This window comes from Osmerus mordax, chromosome 18 (genome assembly GCF_038355195.1).
Source record: "Osmerus mordax isolate fOsmMor3 chromosome 18, fOsmMor3.pri, whole genome shotgun sequence".
NCBI classification, from domain to species: domain Eukaryota; kingdom Metazoa; phylum Chordata; class Actinopteri; order Osmeriformes; family Osmeridae; genus Osmerus; species Osmerus mordax.
The window spans coordinates 13976470-13987824 of NC_090067.1; the positions used below are offsets into that span (position 1 = coordinate 13976470).

An 11355-nucleotide genomic window follows, 5' to 3' on the forward strand; every position below is an offset into this window, starting at 1 on the left:
CTCCGGGTACAGACTGAGGCTGGGGCTGGGGCTGGGGTTGGGGCTGAGGTTGGGGTTGGGAGGTTGGGGCTGGGGTTGGGGCTGGGAGGCTGAGGCTGAGGTTGGGGCTGGGAGGCTGGGGCTGAGGTTGGGGCTGGGAGGTTGGGGCTGAGGTTGGGACTGGGAGGCTGGGGCTGAGTTGGGGGCTGGGGCTGGGGGGCTGGGAGGCTGGGGCTGGGAGGCTGGGGCTGGGCAGCATCATGTGGATTACATTAGATTGTGTTCTATTATATTATACTATGTTTTGTTATATTTAACTTTATAATATTTGATGACATGACACTTACTGACATATGACCTTGTGTTACTTATGAGCCGTTGTAGTGTGTGATATTGTTGACAGAGGTGTTCCCCCACATGTTTGTGTTTCACAACAGGAGGAGTCCACTGGTGACATCACCTTTTACATGAAGGGAGCTGACGTTGCCATGACGAGCATTGTGCAGTATAACGACTGGCTGGAGGAGGAGGTGGGGGGTCTTCAAGGCCGTTTAGGGTTGTCGTGGTATCGTCACGGTGACGTGTGTGACGGCTCAGATTCAAAGCCTAGAGAACAGTCTTCTAGTGGTGTTATCACTGTGTTTGGTTCATAACTGTCATTCACCAAGACAACTCTAATGACCTCTGTGTTAGCGAGGACATGCATCCACAGTTCAACAGCCCTGCCCAGCCTTGGTCGAAGGATAATTATGCATACGTTCATAATTGTATTGGCAATATTGAGTCATTTAGGACCAGGGGCGGCTTTGGGTTTGATTAGTGACCTAGATAAAAGTTAATTGCTTGGAGGCATTACAGTATGTCATATTCCTAACAATGGTGTTAATTATGTTGTGTTGCTGTTACTTTAATACGCTGTCTACGCAGTCAGGCACAGCTGTTAATGTCAATAAGCAATCAGAATGTCACTTTCAGCCTATTGGCTTGTCATATGACAGCTAACCCTTCCTGTGTTTGATTGGCCCTGCGCTCTGCCTGCGAGGGGGAAGGCAGCATTGATTCTCACTTTTTTTTCTTTCTTAACTGTCATGTACAGTTGAGGCTATACTGTACGTACGCTGTTAAATTAATGAGAATTTCATGGTTCAGTTGATTATGAGGTTTTTAATGGGGGGGGGGGGGGGTACGCTCAATTATTGTCACCTAATTTGCTTCAACTTAATGTGGTCCTGTGAGGGAGAAAGAAACACAAACCCTAAACTCATAGTGACTTTGTTGACACACAAACCTAAGTTTCCCTGGTTGTGAAGTGTTGTTCCTCCTGTGTGTCCTGTGGCAGTGTGGGAACATGGCCAGGGAAGGGCTCAGGACCCTGGTGGTGGCCAGGAAGGGCCTGTCTGAGGAGCAGTACCAGGACTTTGAAGTAGAGCACTGCACCCATCACATCAAGTCACATACAATATATGTATATATATCAACATCCAGTCATCCAGTTTCACATTACACGATCATCTTCTTTTCTCAACACTCTCCCCCCTCCTCTCCCTCTCCCCCCCCTCTCCTCCCCCCCCCCCCCTCTCCTCCCCCCCCCCCCCCTCTCCTCTCCCCCCCCCCTCTCCCCCCCTCCTCTCCCCCTCCCCCCCCTCCTCTCCCCCCCCCCTCTTCTCCCCCCCCCTCCTCTCCCCCCCCCCCTCCCCCCCTCCTCTCCCCCCCCCCTCATCTCCCCCCTCCCCCCCTCCTCTCCCCCCCCCTCCTCTCCCCCCCCCCCCCTCCCCCCCCTCTCCCCCCCCCTCCTCTCCCCCCCTCCTCTCCCCCCCCCTCATCTCCCCCCTCCTCCCCCCCCTCTCTCCCCTCAGAGCCGGTACAGCCAGGCCAGGCTGAGCCTCCATGACCGTGCTCTGAAGGTGGTTGCGGTGGTGGAGAGTCTGGAGAGGGAGATGGAGCTGCTGTGTGTGACGGGAGTGGAGGACCAGCTGCAGGCGGACGTCAGGCCCACCCTGGAGCTGCTGAGGAACGCTGGCATCAAGGTGGGCAGGCCTCTGCCACGCTCACCTGGCAGGGAGGATAGGAACACTCACGTAGGGAAATGTCAGGTGGCTGAGCGGTGAGGGAATCGGGCTAGTAATCCGAAGGTTGCCAGTTCGATTCCCGGTCAAGCCAACTGACGTTGTGTCCTTGGGTGCTGAGCTGTTTGTGTTCAGATCTGGATGTTTGTGTTCAGATCTGGATGTTTGTGTTCAGATCTGGATGTTTGTGTTCAGATCTGGATGTTTGTGTTCAGATCTGGATGTTGGTGTTCAGATCTGGATGTTGGTGTTCAGATCTGGATGTTTGTGTTCAGATCTGGATGCTCACTGGGGACAAGCTGGAAACAGCCACCTGCATCGCCAAGAGCTCCCATCTAGTGTCCCGGAGCCAGGACGTTCACATATTTAAACCGGTACGCTGTATTCTCTCCTCTCTTCTCCTCGCATCTCTTCTACTCTCCTCTTCTCTCCTCCTCTCTTCTCTCCTCCTCTCTTCTCTCCTTCTCTCTTCTCTCCTCTCTTCTCCTCACATCTCTTCTACTCTCCTCTTCTTCTCTCTTCTCTTCTCTCCTCATCTCTCCTCCTCTCTTCTCTCCTCCTCTCTTCTCTCCTTCTCTCTTCTCCTCACATCTCTTCTACTCTCCTCTCATCTCTCCTCTCTTCTCTCCTCCTCTCTCCTCTCTTCTCCTCACATCTCTCCTCTCTCCTCTCTTCTCCTCACATCTCTTCTACTCTCCTCTCTTCTCTCCTCCTCTCTTCTCTCCTCCTCTCTTCTCTCCTCCTCTCTCCTCCACTTTTCTTTCCTCTTCATGCTTACAACACTTCTCCTGTGCTGTTGTTGAGCCTAGTAGACCTGCATGGGCTTGGTGTGCGTATGTGTAAGTGTGCTGTTGTCTAAGTGTTGCGTGGCGGTTGCAGGTCTCCAACCGAGGGGAGGCCCACCTGGAGCTGAACTCCTTCAGGAGGAAACACGACTGTGCTCTGGTCATCTCTGGAGACTCCCTGGAGGTACTTACGACAACCACACACGCCTGTTTCACCTGTTCAGTCTCACAACCACACACTCCTGCTTCACAGGAACAGACCAAGCTCTAAGCAGAAGAGAAGGTTCTGTTGCTGCCTATAGAAGACCAAGCAAACCATCTAGCATATCTGTCAGATTGAGTAGAGTGGAATAAGACATTTCCATTCTATTATTTCCACACAGGATGTTTTAGGAACAAACCTTACCCTCATTCAGTCTCAAACGAAGACTGTCTGTGCCTTGAGTCTCTGTGCATGTTTCAAGGCTTGTTTCTGACTGAGTGCCTGGACTGTGGGCTTGCAGGTGTGTCTGCGCTACTATGAGCATGAGTTTGTGGAGCTGGCATGTCAGTGTCCTGCAGTGGTCTGCTGTCGCTGCTCCCCCACACAGAAAGCCCACATCGTCAAGCTGCTCCAGCAGCACACTGACAACAGGACCTGCGCTATAGGTGAGACCTGTCTCTCCTCTCTACCTGTCTCTCTCTCCTCTCTACCTGTCTCTCTCTCCTCTCTACCTGTCTCTCCTCTCTACCTGTCTCTTCTCTAGCTGACTGGGAAGAGACCCCAGAGAAGATACACACACACACAACTACACACCGACATACACACAGACACACACAGTTACACAGAATACACACGCATACACAGAGAATACTAGATGGATTCTTCTTTTTAGTTGAGTGCTTTCACTCAGAGGACATCTCCCCCAGAGGAAACATTACCACTTGTATCCACAAGGTGGCGATCAGAGCGTATCCCATCTGGCAGCAGCTTTCCTGTGTTTGTGGCTCGTGTGTGGTTATACAGGATCTTGCTGTTTCCTGCAGGTGATGGAGGAAATGATGTCAGTATGATCCAGGCTGCAGACTGTGGTATTGGTATTGAGGGGAAGGTACGGTATCTTCAATGCTAAATAATAATAACACCCCAAAGTCTTAACTCTCAAATCAACAAATGCTGAACAGGGAAACACACAAGTTCAAACGTATACTCCCTCTCTGTCTCTCTCTCTCTCTTCCGGTCTCTCTCTTCCTGTCTCTGTCCCTCTCTTCTGGTTTCTCTCTCTTCTTGTCTGTCTCTCTTCCTGTCTCTCTTGTCCTCTCTCTCTTCCTGTCTCTCTCTCTTCCTGTCTCTCTCTCTCTTCCTGCCTCTGGCCCTCTGTCTGCAGGAGGGGAAGCAGGCCTCTCTGGCAGCAGACTTCTCTATAACCCAGTTCAAGCACATCGGCCGCCTGCTCATGGTGCACGGCAGGAACAGCTACAAGCGCTCGGCCTCCCTGGGCCAGTTCGTCATGCACCGGGGCATGATCATCTCCACCATGCAGGCACGGCCACACACACACTCACATGTACAGTGCAGTTAGCAGTCGCTTCCAGAGCAGCGTACAGGTGCATGTAAGGAAGGCACAGCTGAACATCAAGGATCACAAGGGCAACAGGCTCTCTTCTGACCTCCAAGTCTTCATCTCTTAAGTTATAAAATGTCCAAACTCTTGTTGAAACATTCTTTAATCAGTCTCTGTCTCTTCACAGGCTGTCTTCTCCTCTATCTTCTACTTTGCGTCCGTTCCTTTGTACCAGGGCTTTCTCATGGTTGGGTAAATATCTCTTTATACCAGACACTGTCACATTTGAGTAAGTAGTACAACTGAGTGACATCTTCAAGTGAGGCTCTGTGTTGTATTCATGTACTTTCTGTCCCTCTTTCCCTCCCATACTTTTATCTATCTCTACTCCCCTCCACACACACACACACACACACTGTCTCTCTGTCCCATCCCTCTCCCCTTCTCTCCGTCCAGCTATGCCACCATCTACACCATGTTCCCAGTGTTCTCCCTGGTGCTGGACCAGGACGTGAAGCCAGAGATGGCTCTCCTCTACCCAGAGCTCTACAAAGACCTCACCAAGGTAGCAGGACCCCCTGCGCATCCACCAGGGACCCAGAACATTCTCCTAGTTATCATGGCTCCAGATCAACACTTGTTGTGTTACAGTTTTGTCATTGACTGGCTGTGGAGTTGAGATGTTTGTAGACGAGGGGTCTTTAGTGTTGCTGCTTCTCTCTGCTCCTCCAGGGCCGGTCCTTGTCCTTCAAGACGTTCCTCATCTGGGTGTTGATCAGTGTTTATCAAGGTGAGTGAGGGCTACCGTCGCTGCTTCACCACAGGTCTACCTCAAGGCCAGCATCGTGGAGGTCATGTGGTCATGTTCAGTAACGGGTGTCTCTCAGCCAGATCAGAAAGATGGCGGAAGCTCTTGCGTGACCTGCATGATTCTTTTCAAAGTGGAGTGGAATTCAGGACTCAGGGTTTCATCATTTTTATTGCGTGCAGAACTTCTGTCCCCAGATGAGCTGTTTCTCAGTGGCTCTGGTTTCTCTGTCAGACGCAGTTACATGCAGGCTTTTGTCCGTCCAGTAAATCAATATTTCTGGACTCGCTAAGCCAGGCAGCATGTGAGAGAGATCTATGCTGCTGTTCAAGCATGACTTCCTGACAGCTCTAGTTTTTTAATTAAAGACGGAATACCAAGTCCATTGAAAGAGGAAATATGAGGTCCACGGCGTGGGGGGGAGGGATCAGCCACCGTCGACTTTAATTTATTACAGTTTAACTTCCAGGAACGTCCTGTATGGAGACTATGAAAAAGCAATTATGTGATCAGTTTTAGGCTATTAAACTCAATTTGCGCCATTTTATGAAATGAAAGGCTATCAGAATACAGTGGTCTCTGGAAGAATGCGAGGCTTCTCTGGGGGTTTACCTGAAGACACAGTAGGCTGCATTGTGCCTCTCATCCTCCTCATACATATAGTTCCTCAGTCCATCCTTATCTCCACACATGGGATTATCCCAGCACACGGCTCTCGTCTGAACTGCAGCTACGACCCTCTGGCCCTTTCTCAACCACCTGAAGACGGTTCTCAGCCTAATCAAATCAATTTGATTTGTACAGCCTTTTTTACAAGCAGGGTCACAGAGGGCTTCACGTATGCCCATAGAACTGCCCCTCAACCAAGCTAAACCCTCAAGGAAGACGAGGAAAAACTCCCAGGAAAACTGAGAGGAAAAATGATTGAAGAAGAAACCTTGAGTTCAGTAACAGATTCAGACCCTCCAACCTCTACTCAGTCAACCCTGCTAACCTGTGTGGAGGTTTTTAAACATACTAAAGTTAAAGTTACCATTGCTCTTTAATTTAGTATTCCCTGTAACTTTAATCCAGGGTTGTAGTTTGTTTCTAAATGTGGGACAGAGGATGCGGCCGGTCAGTGTGATGCTCTTAATAAAAAGTGCAGCGGACAGATTCACCCTTTTCAAAAAGAGGTTAGGACATATCTTACTTGTATAATGCAACCAACACCCCCGCTTTAATCCATCTGTTTTTCCTCTTATTTCCTGCCTTGTCTTTCTGTTTGGCTCCCCCAGGTGGCATCCTGATGTATGGCGCCCTGGTGCTGTTTGAGTCTGAGTTTGTTCACGTGGTGGCGATCTCCTTCACGGCGCTGGTGCTGACGGAGCTGCTGATGGTGGCGCTGACCATCCGGACCTGGCACTGGGTGATGGTGCTGGCGGAGCTGTTCAGCCTGCTCTGCTACGCCGCCTCCCTCGCCTTCCTCAACGAGTACTTCGGTAAGACAGCCCCCCCAGCTCTAGCAACTTTCTCTCTCTCTCCCTCTCTCTCTTTACTTTTCCTCTTTTGCTCTCTTGGTTTCCTTCTGGCTTCTCTCTCCCGCTGCTCTCACCTTAACTCCTGTTCTTCTGTGCCTCCTGTGTTCTGTGTGGTGTCCTGGGGGCAGGTGTGGGCAGGGTCTCCTGTGGAGCCTTCCTGGGTAGGTGTGCAGCAATGAGCTCCATCTACCTGCTCTCCATCTCCTTCCTTTCCACTTTGTCCTTCTCGTTTTACCCACCAGGCTATGCTCTTTGCACCCACACACAGGGATATCTACTGGTCCCAACATAAAGTTATCACGAGTGATTATGTAATATGTTTGTTAAATGAATTGACGGTTCATGTTTCCAGGTGTTGCATGTGTCTGATCTGTGTTTCTGTTGCTCCTCCAGACCTGGCCTTCATCATAACGCCAGCCTTCCTGTGGAAGGTGTCAGCCATAACTGGAGTCAGCTGCCTCCCTCTCTACATCATCAAATACCTGAAGAGGAAGTTCTCACCTCCCAGCTACTCCAAGCTGTCTTCATGAGCCTCCCAGCTACTCCAAGCTGTCTTCATGAGCTGTGGGCTCCAATCTGCTCTCTGTATTTATCTTCGCGACTCTGCTGCCCTCCTCTTCAGCGTGTTTATTTTGCTGGTGCATGATGGGAACCAGAATACCGAGGACCACTGGAAGATAAGAAAAATCACTGAATTGTTGATGTAACTGGAGGATGGGAGTACTTGAAAAGAGTGATTTCCAAAACACAGACTCAACACAGATGTTGTGACGAAGAGGCCTGATCGACCATCTCGTCCCTCTTTAAGACTTCTTCTCTCCTTCGGCTTCGAGTGTCGTTTTTTTATACCGTCATTTGGTTTTGCTGTGAACTTTTTCTATGTGGACTCTTTACGCAATTTTCAATACTGCCTAGTGTTTCATAACACTGTGAAACACATTTCTTTGATACGTGTAGCTTTTACTACTGAACAACATGCTGCTCTTTACTGTACTTGCTATGAGGGGAAAAAAGCACATTTACCACAATACGCAAAATGACTCAATGATTTGGTTGGGAACAACACCACTGCTACAGGCTGTCTAGAAGCAGAGTGACATCATCATCACACCCTCAGACCTCCCTCATGGTGGGAAACCAGCACTCCATCCTCGTGTTATTAGCTGTGATGTGTGTATGCTGGCTGGAGACAGTGGAGAGACCCAGCTGTCAGAATAGTTGCTGTGTACTGGCAGGTGAAATCGTACCTTATTATGAGGATTTAAAACAGTCTCTTGAGGCTGATCTAATGTTAGTTCAAATATTTTGGGTTTATTTTTAGTGTGACCTCCTGTTACAGCAGATTGATCATGAGAATGACCCTGCTGTAGTTAACGATTCACCAGATGATGTTTACAGATTAATGTTCTACCATTAGGTTCTTTGTCTCAAAGAAATACTTGCAATTAGGATTTGTGATTCCTGAAAATCAGTTGTGACTTTATTTAGCTGCTCAGATTATGGCCAATATAACAGTATCTTAACTAAGACCTATTCAGTAAAATTCAGGACTTTAGATAAAGGTGATTTGTGATTTTGGTGAACTGACACTGAAATCAGGTGTTATCATTCCCTTGATGAGTGTTTCTTCAGTTGGATACCGATGCTATAAATGGTCTTGCAGAACAAAATAAAATATATGTTTCAACCAGAATATCTTTTCTTGTTTGTGTACACAATACAGTTAGTTTAATGTTGGAATCTATTGATGGTTGCCATGCTTGTTGAACTTGGCTCAGTTATATACATAACCTTAAATTAACATGAACCTATGAACCATACATTACCATACACATTATGACTCCACCAAGCTTATATTGGGATTTATGTTTTATTGTATACAGTTTTTCTCTCTTCAAGAATCAACATTCATGAAGACTACAACTGTTGTTGATTAGGAAGTGAGAATAATTCAAACTACTGCAGTCAGAACTCAGTATTTTACTCTTGAGTGAAAGAAGACGTTTTGTTCTCTGTAAAAAGGCAGATTGAACCCAAATTGTTCTTAGTTTTCAATATGTTGTTCATTTCCCTCCACAGAGAAGAAACTGCTTTGTGGATGGTGGCGACCCCATGATGAATGTGATGGTCCAGTAGCTGTAAGATGTAAGTAACCGTTCTCTTTCATCCTCCTCTTCATTTCACTGTTATTGTAGGTTAACATTCGAGAGGAAAAGAGTGCTTTGAAAACAGCAGCCAGTGTGTGTAAACAGTCTAGAATATCAGGCTGTGGTCTCCTCTCTGAAGCAGGCAAGCCAAAGAATGTTGAATTGGGAGTTTAAAAATTGTGCTGACGTGTCTTCAGAGATAGTAAGGACCATTTGGTATTTTCATCTGTCTTGTGTAAGATAGCTTTACTGGTTTAGCAGATAACTCAAGTCAAGTGTTGTTTGAACTGACTGACTGTGTTGACCTTCACCACACAGATGTTTAAAATCTACAAAAGCGAGAATTCGAGTAAAAAAATAAACTACCCGTTAAAATATATTCTCACAATCGTGCGACAACATCTGCCAACAATCCTGACTAGAAGTTTTAGTTTCTGTCATAGATCTCTGAGTGGAGGACTAAAACCCCAACATTATAAACATCTGCCGTTTGGAACACTTGGTTAAACTGGGATTTTCTTTGACATTTTCATCATTTTTCATTCTGCAGTGAGACCTACCATTAACCTATCTTGTTACTAAACGTTCAAAATGGCTCTCACCAGACTCTGACTGGGTTAGTTACAGAACTATTCAGTGCCCTACAGAATCAACCAGAAGAAGCCAGGACAGATTAAACAGTAGCTCCTGTAGTCAGAGTCGGAAAACGATGGTAGTGTATGTTACCTGACAAATATACACTTGTTGCCCAACCAGTATACATGTTGAGCTAACTAGGCTCTCAGGCAGCTTAGAGGAAACCACGGGCATTCACCCTTTGCTGAAGGCTTGCCTCTGTTACTCAGCAACAGCCCCAAACAACAGGAAACATGAAGGATTCCATGTCAGGGCCGACGAAAATAACAAGAGCATTGATAAGAGACAGAGGCTAACTAGAGCATCCCTCTTCATCTCCCCCTCGCTCCCCCAACAGCGACTCCCTCCCACCCCACCCTGCCAGTCTCTCCCCAGCCCTGCCTGAGATGGTCTGAATGGGGGCCATGATTATGGCTCAGGCCATGTCTCAGTTATGTTTTTGTGTCACGATTGACGATCGACGATTTTGAAAAAGCTTTTTTTTCCAAAAGGATTTTTTCAAAACTTTTTTTCAAAACTTTTTTCAAAAACTTTTTGGCAAAACGTTTTGGCAAAAACTTTTTTTAAAGAAAAGGGTTGGGGTTCAAGTACACTTCACTTAAAAACTGTACATAAAAAAAATATATATATAGGCTACATCGTTAAAAAAGTAAGCAGCCGTGATTGTGACATCGATGGCAGCGCCGTATCTCAGAAGATTAGCAGTGCAGAGTAACAACTCCTAGAATTCCACATAATTGAAGTGTAGCTTCTCACCTGTAGAGATGGGCAAGCTGTTAGGAAATACCCCTGCCTAACCCTAACCCCGCTGAACTGTCCAGACCTGCCAGAGATAGCTGCCTGTCTGGCTGGGACTCTGAGAGAGAAGTTGTGTAAGTGTACACCACCACAGATAGTACCCTAAGGGATGGAAGAAAGTCTTATGAAGATCCTCAGTCAAGCATGTCAAATAACTGGGTCTGAGACAAGCTTTTATATAGCCGGTAGCTAGCCTACTGTATGTAACTAACGATAATTACAGTAGTGTTCTGTCTGAAGGAAATGCTAAAGTGATGATTTGATCCTACAATAACTTCAAAAACCCATGGAACACTCTTATAATAATTCTATGGACGTTAAAAAAAGTTTCCCTGATGACTGAGGATGCGAACCCATGCAGTCAAGCGGGAACATGTATGGTTGAGATCGCTACTCCACCAGGACACAGGGAGCCGCTGATGTAGCAGCCGTCTGTTGTCATCTCACATGATGAACGTCTTTATTGGATTCATTCAGTTCCATATCAAACATTGCAAGGATTAGTTTGCGCATACATCTGCTCTTAAGAAATGTAGACTCCGTCATACCAGAATACGCTTGTCTGGGGAGACAGCAGGAAACTGAGTGAATGAAGCGTGACTTCAGGGGATAGGACAGCGGAGAGAGGTGGGAGGGGTGTGAATACTTCCATAAATATTAGGCACCAAGCGGTCTGAAAATCAGTGAGATAGCTTTTAATACGTATGTAGGCCTATATGTACGGAATGCATGCCTGCACGGCTATAACATTAAATGACAAACAACATATGTCAACTGGTTCAAGACATCCTGAAGGGTCAATGTGAAACCTAGGACGACCAGGCAATTTACACATACATATATAAGCAAAAATTGTTTTATATTAGATCTACAAGCACACTTAGGTCCAGGATCGAGACAATGTGCCTATTATATTTCTCCTTAGCACAAAAGTCTTTGCGGCAAAGTAATCCACGCTTGCAGCTGTTGACACCAGTGGGCAGAGAATAGCCTGGCATCTGCTAGTCAGACGTGTGGCTGGCGTCATCGTCGAGGGGCGGTGTTCCTGGCTGAGGTGATCCCCGGGTTTAAA

At 47.3% G+C, this 11355-nt stretch overlaps 1 protein-coding gene across 1 annotated transcript in view; it reads left to right on the forward strand.

Annotated features, from left to right (window-relative positions):
* Positions 1-8387, forward strand: part of atp9b (ATPase phospholipid transporting 9B) — a 25670-nt gene extending 17283 nt beyond the window's left edge. The window contains 13 exon segments of the mRNA XM_067255774.1: positions 417-509; positions 1319-1402; positions 1836-2006; positions 2321-2419; positions 2925-3014; positions 3334-3478; positions 3857-3921; positions 4198-4353; positions 4562-4626; positions 4831-4939; positions 5107-5164; positions 6460-6663; positions 7096-8387. Of these exon segments, the coding sequence (XP_067111875.1) occupies positions 417-509; positions 1319-1402; positions 1836-2006; positions 2321-2419; positions 2925-3014; positions 3334-3478; positions 3857-3921; positions 4198-4353; positions 4562-4626; positions 4831-4939; positions 5107-5164; positions 6460-6663; positions 7096-7232 (1476 nt within the window). The 3' untranslated portion in view covers positions 7233-8387.
* Positions 8388-11355: the final 2968 nt, after the last annotated feature.